Source organism: Brachyhypopomus gauderio, chromosome 7, assembly GCF_052324685.1.
Source record: "Brachyhypopomus gauderio isolate BG-103 chromosome 7, BGAUD_0.2, whole genome shotgun sequence".
Taxonomy (NCBI): Eukaryota; Metazoa; Chordata; class Actinopteri; order Gymnotiformes; family Hypopomidae; genus Brachyhypopomus; species Brachyhypopomus gauderio.
The window spans coordinates 6,711,942-6,731,941 of NC_135217.1; the positions used below are offsets into that span (position 1 = coordinate 6,711,942).

Below are 20,000 nucleotides of genomic sequence, written 5' to 3' on the forward strand. Positions count from 1 at the left end.
TCTCTCTCTCTCTCTCTCTCTCTCTCTCACATTCTGCTTGTTTTTCTAACAAGTAAACGAGGGGGCCTTGAGATCGTCTGTGTGTGATTCCTTCCACAATGAAAGAGAGATCAATGGAGTCAAATCTTTTCATTAAAAACCTACTCACCTCTGTGCCTCTCCCCCCTCATACACAGTATATGATTTTGTAGCGTGCTAGCGTGTGTGGAGAGGAAGGTAGAATAGATCAGGTAGACTCGTTGCTGGCCTCATTATCCTCTGGCTGGATCAGCCTTTGCACATAAACCAGCACATAAAACAGCCAACTGACACCTTACTCAGGACACCTGCCTTCTCCATAGGCCCATTGGACACATTAACATGTCCACTTCATAAGCGTTCAGTAACTATCAGTGCAGACTGTGGCTAGTCAGTTCGTTGTTGGTGTTGAGTTCCAGGCCATTGACCTCTGTTGTGTATTGCAGCACTTAGCCTATGTTGCTAGCACAGTCACAAACAACAACTGTCATCTTCAATAACGAACAGTTAGTTTCCATTTTAATGGGCATCTAAACTAAACTAAACTAGGTAGTTAGCTACAAAACAACGAAGGCCATGCAGAAATTTGAGGTTCTAAACCACGCAGTGTAGCTGCAGGAAAACATCTCTTATGACCATATCACCTACATCAGTGCACTCTTTCTTTCTAACGTGCTTCACCCAAACCGTGTTTTAACTGTCCACAAACCACCGGTGCGAAGGGAGGAGCGTCTGGCACCAGCCAGCAGCACACACACACACACACACACACACACACACACACACATCTGTGCATCGCGTCTGCGCGATTCCTCCTCATCACAAAGCTTTGTCAAAGCGTACGTATTTCATCGACGTTACGCGCCGCCTCCGTCCTGCCTTTGACACCGCGGCTCTCCGCTTTTTACACGCCACGCCCTCAAGCCCTACCGAACGCCCGCATGGAATAAACGACGACGGGATGAGAGGAGAAAAGAGGGGATGCTTGAACTCGGAATTGGATGATGGGAAACACAAGAGCCCCCTGGGTCATGCTTCTATGACGAGAGTAATCCAGGAATTAAAAAGAACCACTAAGAGAGGAAGACAAAGGCCTTCACAGTTTGAAAATGGCCGTTCCTGCTGTGCTAATCTTCTTCACAGCCCCTCATTCGGGCAGCGACGCTGTGTTGACTCTTGGCTGAAACATCAACCATTTGGAGTGTCTTGCGGTGGAAGAGACAGGTTTAAATAAGCTTGTTTTGGCACAATTCAACAAAAGTCAGTCTAACACACCAAGCACTGTTAGCTTCATAAATCAACTAGCCTGCCCATCAGTGAACATGTCTTACGAGCCTTTCGCGTGGATCTAATTTGTGAGGCTTTTATACCTCCTACGCACTTAACAAAATTAACAATAATTGTCATTGCGTGTATTATAAGTATTGCGAGTTAGTTGCATAAGTCACAAGGTTCAAGTACGGTAAATACAGCTTGCATGCACACTGGGAACACCACTAGCTCTGGCCTGTAAGGCCTTTCCCTGTTAACGTGATGAGCAGATAAAAGCAGCTATTCTAACTTTGACTCGGTGGATTTCCCATTGAGATGCAGACCTACAAGTCAATGCATTAGCCTTCTAAATGCACAATTGAGATTTTCCATTGAGTCAAGGACAATTTTCAATCTGTGTCAAAGGTCCCCACACATTACTATAATCCCAGATTACTATAAGACCCATTTATCTGGGCTTGTTTGTTGTGTGTGTTTGTGTGATGCCAGTGAGCTCCTGTAGTTCTATGTTCTGTTGGTCATCCATCCTCGCCTGGCCACGCCTGTTTGTGGCAAAGGCCGCTCAGCTGGGTGTAGCTACGCTAATGTATTCATATTTTTCCACGATTCATCATTACTAAAGAAATTGGCTGCAATAACAAACACTCACCTCATAATACAGCGCTTAGACATTTCAGCAGAAATAATGGATTACTTCAAAAGGGGCCTTGTATGACATTATTATAGTATTTTCCCTCCACAAATAAATAAAGAAATAATCCACACTGAAGATGAAAGCTGCTCCATGAATTCAAATTTAATTTGTTCAGTCATCCATTAAAATGCTGTGCATGCTTTATTGATGTCCCACACTTTCTCTCCCCTACGCTCTCTCTCCCACACTCTCTCTCCTACACTCTCACCTACACACTCTCTCTCTCCTACACTCTCACCTACACACTCTCTCTCTCGTACACTCTCACCTACACACTCTCTCTCCCCTACACTCTCACCTACACACTCTCTCTCTCGTACACTCTCACCTACACACTCTCTCTCTCCCACACTCTCTCTCCTACACTCTCCCTCCCACACTCTCACCTACACACTCTCTCTCTCGTACACTCTCACCTACACACTCTCTCTCTTCTACACTCTCACCTACACACTCTCTCTCTTCTACACTCTCTCTCTCGTACACTCTCACCTACACACTCTCTCTCTCCCACACTCTCTCTCTCCTACACTCTCACCTACACACACTCTCTCTCCTACACTCTCTCTCCTACACTCTCACCTACACACTCTCTCTCCTACACTCTCACCTACACACTCTCCCTCCTACACTCTCCCTCCCACACTCTCACCTACACACTCTCTCTCTCGTACACTCTCACCTACACACTCTCTCTCTTCTACACTCTCACCTACACACTCTCTCTCTTCTACACTCTCTCTCTCGTACACTCTCACCTACACACTCTCTCTCTCCCACACTCTCTCTCTCCTACACTCTCACCTACACACACTCTCTCTCCTACACTCTCTCTCCTACACTCTCACCTACACACTCTCTCTCCTACACTCTCACCTACACACTCTCTCTCCCACACTCTCTCTCTCCTACACTCTCACCTACACACTCTCTCTCCTACACTCTCACCTACACACTCTCTCTCCCACACTCTCTCTCTCCTACACTCTCACCTACACACTCTCTCTCCTACACTCTCCCTCCCACACTCTCTCTCTCCTACACTCTCCCTCCCACACTCTCTCTCTCCTACACTCTCCCTCCCACACTCTCTCTCCTACACTCTCACCTACACACTCTCTCTCCTACACTCTCCCTCCCAATCTCTCTCTCCTACACTCTCCCTCCCACACTCTCTCTCCTACACTCTCACCTACACACTCTCTCTCTCCTACACTCTCACCTACACACTCTCTCTCTTCTACACTCTCTCTCTCGTACACTCTCACCTACACACTCTCTCTCTCCCACACTCTCTCTCTCCTACACTCTCACCTACACACACTCTCTCTCCTACACTCTCTCTCCTACACTCTCACCTACACACTCTCTCTCCTACACTCTCACCTACACACTCTCTCTCCCACACTCTCTCTCTCCTACACTCTCACCTACACACTCTCTCTCCTACACTCTCACCTACACACTCTCTCTCCCACACTCTCTCTCTCCTACACTCTCACCTACACACTCTCTCTCCTACACTCTCCCTCCCACACTCTCTCTCTCCTACACTCTCCCTCCCACACTCTCTCTCTCCTACACTCTCCCTCCCACACTCTCTCTCTCCTACACTCTCCCTCCCACACTCTCTCTCCTACACTCTCACCTACACACTCTCTCTCCTACACTCTCCCTCCCACTCTCTCTCTCCTACACTCTCCCTCCCACTCTCTCTCTCCTACACTCTCCCTCCCACACTCTCTCTCCTACACTCTCACCTACACACTCTCTCTCTCCTACACTCTCCCTCCCACACGCTCTCTCCTACACTCTCACCTACACACTCTCTCTCCTACACTCTCACCTACACACTCTCCATCCCACACTCTCTCCCCTACACTCTCTCTATCCAACTCTCTCTCCTACACTCTCTCTCACTCTCCCACTCTCTCCCACACTCTCTCTATCCTACACTCTCTCCTACACTCTCACCTACACACTCTCCATCCCACACTCTCTCCCCTACACTCTCTCTATCCAACTCTCTCTCCTACACTCTCTCTCACTCTCCCACTCTCTCCCACACTCTCTCTATCCTACACTCTCTCCTACACTCTCTCTCCCACACTTTTTCTCCAACACTTTCTCTCCCACTCTCTCTCCCCTACACTCTCTCTCATACACCTTCTTTCCCACACTCTCTCACTCCTACACTCTCTCTCACTCTCTCTCTCTCTCCTACACTCTCTCTCACACTCTCTCACTCCCTTCCATGCTTTCTGTCTTTCCAGCTGAGTTTAGAGAGTTGGGTGTTAAACTGGAATGCTGACACCAAACACAAATGAGCGCATTCAAGAAATGCAAGAGCACTGTAAACGTAGGCAATCATATTAAAAAAAGGGGGGAAATGTTATTATTACACAACTCTGTTCCCCCTCAGTATAGTTCTCCAGGATCAGGGGCTGAGAAGGTGAGGATGCATGCAGAGAAAGCAAGTGTCCCCCCATGATGAAGGTAGAGGGTTTCATAACCCTGCCACACACAACAGAGCACTTTGAGTTCACGTGTTTGCATCTGTAAATGATAAAGAAGAGGAGGAATGATCCATTTGCATGTCTGTGTGTGTGTGCGTGCATGTGTGTGTGTGTGTGCTCATATGCGACTCCATGATATTGCCTTGCTAATCCATTATCCCCATGTTTTAGTATGCAGCAATTGAAAAACAAAACACTGTTTATCCCTAACGGCCATAACGAACCCACCCAGCCAACGAGCGGTAAAGACAAGTGCTAATTAAGCCTTTGCTGCCGTTTGCACAATAAGACAATAAGCGCCCTAATAATTAACCTTTCAAAGATTACTTCCATCCAGCAAAGTAAATAATATTTTAAGAGCAACCGGTTCAGATAATTAAGTCCTGTTTACTGAGCCTGAATGATGGCAAAAAATGCAGTCAAATAATTAAAAGCAATACTTCATATTATCATAATGGCCTGTGATCTGTGAGTGGCAGTAAAGGTATAGAGAGCAGTTGAGGAAGTCCATCCATATCAACATGTATAATAACTCACAGGATGTTGTACACAGGATGTTCCGACCTGGACGTTCCCGCAAAAAGCATCAGAGAACACTGCACATCACACCATCATTAACTACACATTCCACAGTCATTCACTTCTCGTCTGTTCAAAAATAGCCATGCAAATTGCAAAGGAGGATGGAGTCTGGTGACCTTTCGGCAGATACGTTCAAATAAGACGGACTGTTATGAGACAGCAAGGCAGAACCTTAATGAGACAACGACATCGCTGCAGCTAATCAGGAGGGAACGGACATTTGCTTGGCCAGGACGGATTAAGAGAATAAGCAACAAAAAAGTGCCAGGACACGTGTGCACCTACCTGGACACGTGTGCATCTGCCTGGACACGTGTGCACCTGCCTGGGCACGTCTGGACCAGCCTGCACACACGTGTCATTATTCTGTACTTGTTAATGTATGTAGGAGGATCTGAGAAAGCCAAAAAGACCCTGAGGAGGTATTAGGCAGTTATTCACGATTATTATTATTATTGCACCTTATTATATTCTTACAATCATTATTATTAGAATTCAATTTTATCATTGACTGAAGAATATACAGATTTGAAAGATTTTAAACATTTGAGTGTTGTCATTTGTAAATGTACATATATTGGAAGGTAACATACATACAGTCCTGGAATTACAGTGGTTCTGCTGGGTTCTCCTGGGATCTGCTGGATTTCCTATTCATGCGGGACTGTACTAATTGCATCTATTAGACATGGTGGCGGGATGTGTTAACGGCTGTGATGTGTCGTGGCGACACTTAACTTGGGCTCATCTTTATATTAAAGTTGTCACATCAACAGCAGTGTGCTCTAATCATTCTGAATGTCATCACATCCTTTCTTAATATGTTCCAAAGGAACAACAGAAATCGTTGTCAATTTGTCAAGATTTGCAAAGATGAAATTAAAAGATGTGGTTAAAACACCAGAAGCTTCACCACCTGTGCCTTTACTAAATAAGATACAGTAAACCAGTAAAAAATCTTTAAGTGTCAAAAAATGCACACAATGTCACATATTGTACGTTATCAATGAGTAAGTGTCCCTGGAAAATTTTACATTAAAGCATCTGCGTGATGCATGATTGGTGTGATTCTGCATTGTGTTTTACAAGTAATCCACTGTCATCATCTATCTGTCTCATCCACCGCCGTGTCTTTGTTTGTCTTTGCGATTCATCCAGAAGTTTCTGTCGAGTTCTTTTTCTAACTAGCCAAGAGAAAGCAAAACTTTTTAGCAAAAAAAAGCGGTTCTTAGCTGACACACAGAGGAAGAGTGAAAGGGGAGCCATGTTAGCCCAACAATGGAGATGGAGAGAGAGGGAGGGAGGGAGGGAGGGAGGGAGGGAGAGGGTGCAGAGCACACCCGGCCATTCAAAGAGAAGAGAGATGTGGAGAGAGAACAGGAAAGTGAGAATGTGGATGTGACCGCAGGGACCGGTAACCAACGAGAGAAAGAACGTGAGAAAGAAGAGAGAGAGAGAGAGCTCTTTGGAGATTAAAGGATTGATACAATAAAAGAGGACTAGAGGGTGTGTGGTGAGAGAGAAGGCGTGTTAAAGGAAGAAAGGGCGTTCACAGGGTTCGCTCTGTTCCCTCCGCATGAGTATCTGTATACTCAGCGTTCAGAATAGGAATAAGTTCATGCCCCTCGAAGAAGTTTGCACATATTTCCAGGGTGATAGCAAAGCTGCTCTGTTTGATTCCCTCTCGCTGCCCAGTGTCCCAGCAGTACTGGCTGTCCAATGTAAAACCCACTGGTGAGAACAAAAGGGACCCAAATCCCACTTACAGTAATAAGCTCTGTCTCTCTCTCTGTCTCTCCTTCATTCTTTCCCTCTGTCTGTCATTCATTCTCTCTCTCCTCTGTCTGGCTGTCATTCATTATCTCCCTCTGTCTGTCTCTCTCCTTCAATCTCTCCCTCTGTCTCTCCTTCACACTTCCCCACTCTCTCTCTCCTTCTCCCCCTCTCTCTCCCTCTCGCTCTGTTTCCTTCACATGCTCATTGTGATAGCACTAACCACATTCAGTCAGGAATCGGTAAGTAATGGGTGTGCCACCTTTTCAGGTCGCAAATTATGAATATCTCTTTTGTTGTGGTTATTAAATACCAGACAATGTTTGCAAACATTCCTCAGTACTGGATGGAATATTTTGATCAGGTATGAAAATGAAACCATTCTTCACTAGGACATCCAGGAAGCGTCTGATTAATTTAATCTACCCACTGGAGTCTTCTGTTGAAATGGATTCCATCAGACTAAAGAGTTCCATGATGAAAGAAAACAGTCTGTTAGCACAACAAACATCTTCTCAGCTATTTGCTCCAATATGCTGTTTACTGCAAATATACCTGACAGGATTATTTTGGGACGGGTTCTCTTTATTTTCCTAAATGATCTGCAACGTATTGTCAAAAGCAGTCATTTTCTTTCTTGATCAGTGTGGCATTCATGGCTATGCCATGAGCTAGACAGTACCTAACAATGTCAAGACTGCACTGCCTGTTTCTCTGCAGGCAAAGCTCTGTTACAACAAGCAAAGTTGATTAGTGCAAAACAAAGGTCCAAGTTATGAATGGTTGTGTGTGTGTGCGTGCGTGTGTGTGTGATCCATTTCTTTGAAACACATGTTTACACTTTTCTTGTTTAGTCTTTAACCTTTCACCTTTTACCTTGACTCTCTGACCTTGTGAACTGGCCTCAAGGCTGGACATTCACATACACACAGTTAACATACACATACACAACTACATATCTCCACACACACACGCACACACACACACTTGTCTCATTCTTTCTCTCTGTCCTGCTTTTCTTCGCGGCTGTGGGTCCATCTGGCTGTTCAAATGAATCTCCTTGACGGGACCCTAATAGAGGGCCGGGCGCACTCAGAGACTTCACTGTCAAACGCTTAAAGTGCTTTCACAAAGAGTTCCAGCACATTTTCACTTTATTTTCAAAAAGTAAGTAAAATAATAGCAAACGCGCTGTTAATACGCCTAATTTATTTAATTTAACCAAATACAACTTGCTCCTTCATTGCTGTGTATGGAAATCACTTTTAATCTTTCAAACTGTGGTGTCATGTGAAGAAGTGTCATATGTCATGTGAAGAAGTCCTGACTACATTTTAAATTCACTGGACAAGTACCCATTACCCTTGAACATAGATGTTATTAATGATCAGGAATATATATGTTCAAAATTAAATGGAAGTTAGGCTTCCAATACAAATCCTCTTGTGTTGTGTACTCCTTAAAATTAACAGACAAATGATCTTACCTTCTTCAGTTATAATTTTATCTATGATGCTTTCATACGAAACAGCAAAATTGGTTTGGGATCAGCTAAAATCAAATACCAGATAAATCAAATATGAGATCAAATAGATCTCTTCATTTTCTGTTATGTTGTCATAATGGGCACTGGATCAAAGCAACAAAAACAAAAGTTTGGCATTCTGAGATTGAGAATTATACACAAGAAACGTAAGATCCAGCTGAATTTAAGTAGGAATTAATAGAAAGCATGTTTCACCTCCCTCTGGTTTTCTCTCTCTCTCTCTCTCTCTCTCTCTCTCTCTCTCTCTCTCTCTCTCTCTCTCTCTCTCTCTCTCTCTCTCTCTCTCTCTCTTTGTAGGAGTGGGTGACGGCCACAGACCTGCTGATCTCTTTGAACAGACTCAACACCTTTGGGGATGAGTTCTTTAAAGACCCTAAAGTGCTACACTCCTACTTTTATGCCATCTCTGACTTCTCTGTGGGGGGCAGGTGACACACACACACACACATATACATACACACACACACACACACACACACACACACAAAATAAATAAACATGAGATGTTGATGCATAGCCTATAGCAACATAACTGCTGTGTTCAGAATGTCAGCTTATGCCAAACGTGCAGACACACACACACGCACACATACACAAACACAGGCGTGCATAGACGCACATACATAAACATATACAAACATTTGTAACATATTAGTGTCCACCTGCAAACACAACTGTAGGTTTATGTGATATTAAACAGACACAGAACAAGAGGGGGGAAGGGGTTACTAGCACTAAAAACTTGCATTCTGTTCTGCAGTAAAAACAGCTTGTTTGAGTTAATGTGTTTGCACTGTAAACAGGATATGAAAGAGGGAACGATCTGTGTGCGCGTGTGCATGTGGTGTGTGTGCTTGCGTGTGTGTGTGTGTGTCGCTGCATAGTTGTAGGAGAAAGGCCTTATGTAAGTCATTATTCTGCATTCTTCATCTTTAATGAATCATCACAGAACACACAATATTCCTGTACCACCAACTCTGTCTGAGTTGCACTTCTTTCACTATAAGACCAACAGTCTCCCAGGGCGCCTACCCAGAATTCCTCACGTACCCCCATCCACTTTATAGAGTGTCATTTTGCCACCCAATCAAACCGCTGTCTCACCCTACAGGTGCAAGTGCAACGGGCATGCCAGCGAGTGTGTGCCCGGCGAGGACGGGCGTTTGGCGTGCGTGTGTGAGCACCACACGGCGGGGGCCGACTGCCAGCGCTGCGCCCCGTTCTACCAGGACCGGCCGTGGGCCCGGGCCACCGCCGACTCAGCCCACCCGTGCGTGAGTGAGTACCGGCGCTGCTCGCAACACGCCGCACCATTCGCATCGCTGACATGTTGGAAGTGTCTTAAGTTTGTTTAACTAAATCAATTACCCTGCTACACATTTCTGCCTATATTCAGTTTTCATAATGCCCATATTAATAATCTGATGAAATAGCCTAAGCATTATGTTTGGCAACCTAATATATACTTGACTTGGCCATAGTGAGGTTACCCTATAGCAAGGTCACTCTAAATCCAGACTACACAGGAGCAGGCTGGACATTATGAGTGTATGCCTGTGGGGATCGGTGGATTTTACTATATTTGGCCACCCTTGCTCAGTCCCTGTACGCTGGCCTTCCCAGTCCCAGCTGAGCTGTTACACTTAGTTACGGTCAGGACTTACGTTGCCAGAGCTTCAGCAATGGGGCTAATTGCACCATACATATGCAGCACTCAAAGACAGCGTGGTCAGGTGTGCCTGGACATCCTCTGAGCCTCCTACCTACACGGGTCAGGGGGAGGGACGCATGTCCTCAAGGACACGCATGCAGTCACCGTTATCCAGATCTGAATCCCCTCCTTTGGGGGATAAAATGGAAGGCCATGGCAACGTCTGGGTTACGATTACATGTCTAACATTTCCATTGATTACACTTCCAAGTGATCATTTCAACAAATGACACTTGCTTCCCAGCACGAATGTCTAAAAGCTTGGTTTTGTCTTATCTCAAATTATTCCAAATAAAGCTTGATTCACAGGCACCCAGTATAATTGGCACTGGTTTGCCATTGTAGATAGTGGGTGTGGGGCTGTGTCCACCTGCGAGCCTGGACAGCTTTGCTATCTAGCTATCCACACAGCCGCACGGCGTCCACTGAGGATGGAGGTGGCGATTGACCGCTGCAGTAAAACTCACAGAATGGCAGCAAAATGCCACGTTTGTTGCTTTGATTTGACATTCTATTAAGCAACGTGTCATTTTAATTAACTTGTATTCTGTGGCCAACAGATGGCTTTTTCTGAAGTAACTGTCGTTCCCCTAAATAGCATGAGGATTTACGTTTCAGTTAACTACAGAATTGCTAAAGAGCAGGAAAGGCAACAAAGGACCTGTTTGTGAAATATATGTGCCTTCCTGACAGAAAAACAGCAACATCAATTAAAAGGAAAGAAAGAAAACATGCAGCATAATTGGTTGTGACAAGTGCTTCCTTTGTCTGGTAGGCACAGAGTGTTTGCACTAGTGAGAACACTGTTCTTTAACTGTCCGCTATGCAAATGAGAGACTTTATTTTCATTAAAACAGTTAAATAATTAAAATGAAAACACCCATTTAGCTCCAGCTTAAAAGCAGCAGTACATCCACATCTTTCTGCTAGATGGATTTAGCTGAGGCCCCTGACTTGGAATTTGCCCTTAGTCATTAAACTTTATTAGTACCCCCCCCCCCCCCTTTATCATGGAGCCTCACTTCATCATAGAACCCCATTTTAACATGGAACTTCACTTTACCATAGAACCTCACTTTATAACAGAACCTCACTTTATTATAGAACCTCACTTTATAACAGAACCTCACTTTATTATAGAACCTCACTTTATAACAGAACCTCACTTTATTATAGAACCCCACTTTACTATGGAACCCCACTTTATAATGAAACCTCACTTTACTATAGAACCCCACTTTATTATGAAACCACACTTTATTATAGAACCCCACTTTATAGTGAAACCACACTTTACTATGGAACCCCAATTTATCATGGAACCACACTTTACCACAAAACCCCACTTTATCATGGAACCCCATTTTATTATGGAACTCCATTTTATTATGGACCCACAGTCGCTCTGGATAAGGGCGTCTGCCAAATGCCGTAAATGTACAAGCAGTATTTCACTGACTTAAGTGTTATGCTTCATATTTTGTATAGTCATAATCAAAATCAATTGTGTATGTAATAGTTCATGTGATGAAGGCAGCTACACTACCCAGGACTTGATCCCAGGTCCAACAGGAGATTGATGGAAGCTTTGAGCACCAGCTCTCTGGCATAGCTGCCAGAACACCGATCTGACCTTCTGAATGATCCCGTCACAGTTGACCTGTGACATCACAATCACCTGTGACATCACTTGCTTAAAGGAGCAATAAGTTCAAATTTTTCCAATGATTCTTCTTTACATTATGAAGCAGTCGTTCTACTGACATCTAGTGGTCTGGATGTTTCAGAGATTCTTTACTAAATCAATTTTAAACACGACAACCTCCATGTGGGGAACCTGTGGAGCATAAACTGGTTAATTTGAGGAGTGCAAAGTAATTTGAGTCTTCATCTCATGGGAGCTGCACTTTATAGAAAAACAATAATTAATCACGTCCATGAATATTGTTTGCTATGTTTTGAAAAAAAATACTTATTGTTCCTTAAAGTATTTGAACAGCTTTGATTCAATACAATGTTTGAATATTCAAACTTCAGTTACAGTGTGGTGGTGCAGGGTGAGATTGCAATATTTAAATTTTCATAGATTTAATACTTAAGATTTAAAACACTGAATCTTTGACAAACTGTTACTACACTGAATGGCTATGATTACTAACAAGAGAATGGAATGGCTGTTATAAAACAGCCAACCTATATGGTATTGCTTAACAACCTAATTAATTGCAGGCGTATATGTAATGTTAATAAGCTCCTCCTCCATCTGATTCATGGGAGGGAGTTGTAAACCTTTACCAGTTGAACATTTTCAGAGGAGACAGAAACAACCTAAGGTCTGAAAATTCACACTAAGGAATAATATTCAATACCTAATGGGAACTGTACAGCTAGTCTCCTGAAGTGAATATAAAAGCGCAGGTGTGTGGACTGAGAGGCTGAAACAGCTTCCAGTGTAGGTGGTGAAGATCGTGATATGATGCATTCATTGTCTTTTATTGTACTCAGTTTTGACTACTAGTTTCTGGTGAACAGTCCGTTTCTACATAATATGTTCAGGACTGGTGACAAAATGAAAAAGACATTTTCAGAAGCAAATCAAACCAGATTCTGAGTGGAATTAGTTTGTATGAGATAGGGAATTAGTTAAATGTAGAATGTAAAGTGCAGAGAGAACGGAGGAGAAAACGGATTGACTGGCACAGAACAAAATTTGATCAGCATTATTCATTTCATCAGCATTTCAATCAGGACCATCCGTCTACAGAACTCTGGTTACATCTACAGACGTTTGCCTTTCCTTCGCTTGGATTTCTCTAGTAGTATTTCACACTTGCATCCTTCGCCTCCATCTACCATCCATCCCTCCATCCCACCATCCATCCCTCCATCATCATCATCATCCGCTTATCTGGGCCTCCGTCTACTGCGTTACTGTAATATAACGGAGGACAGATTATAACAAAGATTTTATGGCATTTATTAAACAAGACATGCAGGATCTTATGGAGGTGATGAGTACAGTGCAGGATGTCAGCATGAGGCGTTCGGGGGACCATTACACGGGGCAGGACGTGGAGGAGGGTGCCGTCACACGGGGCAGGACGTGGAGGAGGGGACCATCACACGGGGCAGGACGTGGAGGAGGGGGCCGTCACACGGGGCAGGACGTGGAGGAGGGGGCCATCACACGGGGCAGGACGTGGAGGAGGGGACCATCACACGGGGCAGGACGTGGAGGAGGGGGCCATCACACGGGGCAGGACGTGGAGGAGGGGACCATCACACGGGGCAGGACGTGGAGGAGGGGGCCATCACACGGGGCAGGACGTGGAGGAGGGGGCCATCACACGGGGCAGGACGTGGAGGAGGGGGCCATCACACGGGGCAGGACGTGGAGGAGGGGACCATCACACGGGGCAGGACGTGGAGGAGGGGACCATCAATGCACTGGACAGGAGGCTAACAGGCAGAGGGGAGGGATCTCGTATGGGATTGGCCTGGGTGACAGGTTGAAAAGGGGACTATAATGCAGTGACAAAGGCCGGCCCCGCCTCCTCACTGGCTGGCCATGCTGGGCTCTCTCCCTCTTTTCTCTCCTCTGCTAGACCACTTGCAGGAGACTGCGGTGGTCCTGATGAAAGGAGTCTGTGCTCCAGGCGAACTGGGCTAGGGCCATCTGTCACAGGCACAGGGCGGGACGCAGGCACGAGTCATTCGGTCTGAACAGAGGCGTTCAGCGAAACATTAGCAAAGGCGAGATCTCAAACAGAATCCAAATACTGTATGTAGCATGAAGACCAGTCCAGACAACTGTTTACAATAAGCAGCATGGAATGGGGAAAGAGAGTTATAAATACAAGGAATTAATTTGTGGGGCTGTTGTAGATGGTACGGAAACAACATATATGATGGATATGACGTTACACTGCCGTTTCCATACCAAAACCTCACACCCTAAACCTCTTCTATCAAACAAGAAGAGCTTTCAACTTTAATACACTTGTGCCGTGTATTTAAAATATAGAATGAATGGCATTTTGCATTAATGAGAAGGTATGCTCTGGGAGTATTCATTCTGTTAGAACGTAAGCGGGGTGATTCTTCATCAATGTCATGGATAGACAGTACAGCCCACTGGGGAGAGATCATTTTACCATTATTGCAGACTAAAGAGACACTCAGGTTTGGAATAAAACTGGCCATCTCCCCCACTGGCACCCCTAAGTGTCAGATGCATAATGAGCTATGTCTGAGGGCGGTGATTGGATGGTGGTGCTTGAATATTTTTCTTTCATACAAATGTGTGAGTGTTCATGGTGGATTCTTGGTGGGAGAGCTCTCACTCTTTCACTCTCTCCCTCTCTCTCTCTCCTGCTCCTTCTCTCCTTCTATCAGTGTGTAACTGCAGTGGTCACGCAGACGAGTGTGTGTTTGACGCGGAGCTGTACCGCAGCACGGGCAGCGGGGGGCGCTGTGTTGGCTGCAGGGACAACACGGCAGGGCAGCACTGCCAGGGATGCCTAGAGAACTTCTACAGAACATCTCCCCTTCAGCCCTGCCACAACTGCAGTTGTAACGCTATGGGTGAGACACACACACACACACACACACACACACACACACACACACACACACACACACACACACACACACACACACACACACATTCTGTCAAGTGTCTCCTTAATTCTAAAAGCAAATGTTATAATTTCCAATGTTATTTCCACTTAAGTGTATTACTGTGATGTGTAGCCAAATATTTTGTTGACCTTGAAAATCTTGTGGTCTTTCAGGAGGCCCTCACACTGTGTAAAACACACTTGTTTCCCTCATGGGGATGAGCGCAGTGTCCCAGTGGTGTTTGGTTCTCTTGTTCTCCTGTCATTTTGGATCACTGTGGACCCCAATAGAGTAAAACACACTCGCACGCAGACAAGAGAGCTGACAGCATTTCCTTTTTAACTTCCGCTCCTCCAAACAACGACTGAATAGTAATAACATTCAATCCCAAGACAACTTGGCCTAGCTACGTGGAATCTGCTAGGCACAACGTGCCGTCCCATTCCCCCAAATTAGAACTGCTTCATAATTGGCATCTGATCCCTATACGCTAGAAATATATTGTTCTTTTTTAATGGTCCATTGTGGCTGTCTCATGTCAGACTGCACCTTCAATTTCGCTGCAAGGGGGAATCTATTAAAAACAAGACATTAAAGAAATCTCAGAAACAGAGCTAGGCTGCAGGCCACCTGAATAAAATATGGCAAAAAGAATATTGAATATGGGAATATTCATGTTACCGTGTCGATGATGCAACCGGAGCCATGGTTTTGCTCATTAAAAAACATGGGTTGTGTTTTTAATAAATGTAAAAGTGTCTTTCTTTCTCTCTCTCTCCCTCTCTCTCTCACTCTCTTTCTCTCTCTCCAGGCTCTGTGAGTCTGCAGTGTGACAATGATGGGGTGTGTGTGTGCAGACCCAGTGTGATGGGGGTAAAATGTGATGTCTGCAAACCTGGTTTCCACTCCCTCATCCCTGGGGGATGCAGGTAATGAGAGAGAGAGAGAGAGAGAGAGAGAGAGAGAGAGAGAGAGAGAGAGAGAGAGAGAAAGAGAGAGAGATAAAAGTGAAATGCAAAATTGCCATATCTTGATAAATATTGAGAAAATTAGGTAGAAAGCAAAATTAATTTTGGGATGTATTTTTAACACGAGGAATAAATTATATCCAAGTCACAATCCATCACAATAGGTAAGACAAAAAAAAGAAAATCTAAGACCCTTTTCCATCATTGGCCCTGTCTCACTCTGGGAGCATGATGTCAGCATGTCTGTTCCTTTTATACTCAGGTTGGTAAACATACTGAACGGGATCTTAGGAGCTTGCTGGTATGGAGGTGTTGTCTAATTACGGTTTTGAGTAATGGATGAGCAACTGCTCCTTATCTTTCATTAAGTGTAAACCTTCACCTCCACATGGGAAAAGACTGATCCTGTTCACACAGCAGAAGAACTGCTGCTCACTGACATTAGATTTTTTAACCATTGCTCCAACATTGGCCATGGGCATTTTTGCTTTATGTGCCCATTATTTTTGTGAGTGTAATAAAAGTTTTTAGCTGTTATTTTGCCTATCGTCCTTCTGCCCCTTTGAAGCACCAATGAGATGTTAACACAATGGTGTTAATAACCTAGTGATAATACAAGACTTAATAATAACCCCATTAACCCCAATGATAAAACCCATTTTAATGTGTTACAATGTAACTACTTACAACAATGCTATCTTAGAGATTTGTGTGTGCAGGTGTATCTGTGCTCACATGTGAGTGTGTACGTAGTGATGTTAGAGCATGCAGGCAGAGCATTAGTGGAGGGACCCACAGATATGCGGAGTGATAATGGGTGTTTGGGGTATTTACGGCCGTAAATCTTGTGTTTGGTTGTTCTTTTGAAAGCAGTGACTTACAGAGGTGTCACTGATTTAAGAGGGTACTGAGTGCTGTCTAGGTTGCACTGAATTGAGTGGTGTTGTTTCTGGCAGGTACTAAGAGCCTTTCCATTGATGTGTGGCTTCCCAGATACTTGATAGTAATGTTATTTCCTTGGTGTACAGCTCATCAGAATGGTTTTCTTGGTGATTGTTAGTGCTCTGCTGTTTGTTGCTTAACCTGATTTCTGATGTGTTGCCTAGCAAACAGAGGGCTCGGAGTAATTGATGGATATATAACATGTGGCTAGAAGTTATTGATGGGTATAAAATACCAAATGGCGTGTACGTAGTTGTCTGGTGCCTAATGAGCAATGTGCGTTAGTTTCTGAGTCTACAACTCCCATTTGATGTCATTTTTGACCACTGTATTGTATTCTGAGAATTACTTTGTATTGTATAAGGTGAAGGTTAGTGTTCTTAATCCAGAGATCATTTTTCCCATTTCTTCCTTCGCACAAAATATTTTGAGGATTTAATTCAGAAGTTATCATCAGGGGTGATGTAATCAAGGGGCTTTAAAAACCAAACGTTATTGGTCTAATAAACGTATGTGAGATTTGGAATGTATTGCTGTAAAATGCATTTATTGGGATGCATTACTGTATATTATAGATTGATATGACAACACATGATATTTCTTTACATTGGAAACAGACAGGAAAATAAAATGAACCTGTGTGTTAAAAAGTAGCTAGCTGGTCACCATACTATTGTCTAGCTATGCTAGCCGCTTAGAGTTATCTAGTAGCCTACCTAACGTCACTGTCCTAGCTTGCTAACCTGCTTGCTTTCAATCTCAACACCACAAAGTAAATTTATTAGCTCACGCTGAAACATTCGATGTAAGATCTGGCTTCAGCTGGCAAATTATCAAGGCTAGCTAGCTACCTAAGCTACAGATTACAACTTTGCTCGACTGTTAATTGGTTAATTAGATAAAAGAACTGTAGAAGTTTCGACTGTCCCATATTGCCTGGAGTAGAACAATGACTTGTGCATGCAAATTTTAGGGGTGTAAAAGTAACTGTCACGACTGTTCACAATAAATACAGAACTGTTGAAGTCTATGGTTATTGTTTAGCTCTACAGCTGGGTGGAGATCTGATGTGATGGGTGAATAGGGTGCTGGACAGTATACATCCATGTCTACTACGTTCATGCTGAGAAAAAGAACGGTTGATTTGGCCCAGGTAATGGAGTAATTGGAGTTTTTAGAACTGAGAAGTGAATGCTGTAGGAACTTTTTGAATATTTAAAGTGCACTTGCAGCCTCAAAACAGAAAGAAAGAAGGGTTGTAGGCCTATATGTCATCAGATGGATACGTGAAAAGTCAATATTAAAAGTTATTGAGTTATGACCCAAACACAGACAAACTCATCCATCACACACATGTGCGTGTGTGTGTGTGTGTGTGTGTGTGTTCATTACCCTGACCTTTGTGTCTTTTCACATTAGGACATATGTATCATTTAGGAATTGTATCCTATATGCTTCTGTGAGCCTATGCTTCGTGTGTGCGTGTGTGAAATATTGCTGAAAGGGAAGCACAACACAATGCAGAAGAATATATAGGACCAAGGCTAAACACATCAAACAAATCAAATATACGTGCACACACTCTCCCCTGTGGCCTGTGTGAGTCAGTGTGTTGTGGTGGGAATTAGTTGGTTCAGTGGAGCCGAACAGAACAGACCAAAATTGAGGAGTGAAAGAGGAGAGGGAGAGGGAGAAGGAGAAATAGAGAGACAGAAGGAGAGAGGGAGACAGAGGAAGAGACAGAAGGAGAGATGGAGAGACAGAAGGAGAGAGAGAGACAGAGAGGGAGACAGAAGGAGAGAGGGAGAGACAGAAGGAGAGAGGGAGACAGAAGGAGAGAGAGACAGAGAGGGAGACAAGGAGAGAGAGAGACAGAGAAGGAGACAGAAGGAGAGAGGAAGAGACAGAGGGAGAGACAGAAGGAGAGAGGGAGACAGAGAAGGAGAGACATAAGGAGAGAGGGAGACAGAGAGGGAGAGACAGAAGGAGAGATGGAGAGACAGAAGGAGAGAGGAAGACAGAGAGCAAGAGACAGAAGGAGAGAGGGAGAGACAGAAGGAGAGAAGGAGACAGAGAAGGAGAGACATAAGGAGAGATGGAGACAGAGAGGGAGAGACAGAAGGAGAGAGAGAAACAGAGATGGAGACAGAAGGAAAGAGAGAGAGACAGAAGGAGAGAGGGAGAGACAGAGAGCGAGACAGGCTCAGGAGAAACACCAGGAGAAACACCAGGGCAGGAAGTTGGAGGACTGGAAAGCAAGAGATATGAGTAAATCGTGATGACTGAACCGCAGGTAACAGGCAGCTCGTTAAAACACTCTCACTGGGTTCCAGAGACCATCAGTAGGGAGAACAGTGGCCCTGGTAGAAGCTTCTTACTGCAGCCGGCCCGACATGGGCGAATGCCGTTAACCCCCAGACTTCTCCATCAGTTATCACAGTGTTTGTGTGCGCACATGTGCTTATTTGCTTGATATCAGTTGTAAGTGCGTGATTGAAGTGTGTGTATATTGAGTGTGTCTGACGTCTTCGGTGCGGTGTGTGTGTGTCTGCGTAGGTTATGTGAGTGTGACGAAAGGGGCAGTGTAGGCGTGTGCTCGGCAGAAGACGGACGCTGCAGCTGTAAAGCCAATGTGGAAGGACACGCCTGCAACAGGTGGACTTCAATCCCCTGCATACACATACTGTATACAAGCAATATATCATATATGTGGATCAGCATGTGTGTGTTTACATGCATGTGTGCGCACCATTAGGTGCAAGCCTGGGTCTTTTAACCTTCAACTGGTCAACCCAGACGGATGTCAGGCATGTTTCTGCTTTGGCCACTCCTTCGCATGTTCATCCTCCAATCAACATGTGGCCTTCAACATTACTTCAGACTTCCTTCAAGGTAATCAACCAATTAGCATCAGCTATTAACAGTTCTAAAATGGCCTGGCCTAACAGCAATGTTGTATGTTATTGTATTATATTCAATTTTTCACTGTATGATTTTAGATCATATGATGTTTTGGGTCCTGCTATGCGTTTGTTCTTTATATAATAACATAATAAATATAGCAGTCAAATAACAAGGCACAGAAAAGGATTCAGACTAATGGATATAAAAAAACCTGACCTCTAGCTCTAAAACTCAACCAAAACTCCCATGGTCCAGTTTTAACAATGATGTATCATGAATGATTAATGGATTCTGTGTATATCTAAATGTATTCTACAGTACGAAGACATTATAAATAATGTCTAACAAAAAAAAGCATTATAAAAGAGTTACGTGAAGACCGTTGTTCTTGAGCTTTTGTGAGTATGATTTGCATATGCGTGCGTGCGTGTGTGTGCGTGTGTGTGTGTGTGTG

The 20,000-nt window shown here is 44.2% G+C and overlaps 1 protein-coding gene across 2 annotated transcripts in view; it reads left to right on the forward strand.

The window, feature by feature from the left end:
* lamc3 (laminin, gamma 3) overlaps window positions 1-20,000 on the forward strand; it is a 69,453-nt gene that overhangs the window by 12,444 nt on the left and 37,009 nt on the right. For both annotated transcript variants that reach the window (XM_077011211.1, XM_077011212.1), the window contains 6 exons: window positions 8,699-8,829; window positions 9,513-9,679; window positions 14,508-14,696; window positions 15,544-15,661; window positions 19,199-19,297; window positions 19,398-19,534. In XM_077011211.1, coding sequence (XP_076867326.1) covers window positions 8,699-8,829; window positions 9,513-9,679; window positions 14,508-14,696; window positions 15,544-15,661; window positions 19,199-19,297; window positions 19,398-19,534 — 841 coding nt within the window. The remainder of the gene's footprint in view (window positions 1-8,698; window positions 8,830-9,512; window positions 9,680-14,507; window positions 14,697-15,543; window positions 15,662-19,198; window positions 19,298-19,397; window positions 19,535-20,000) is intronic.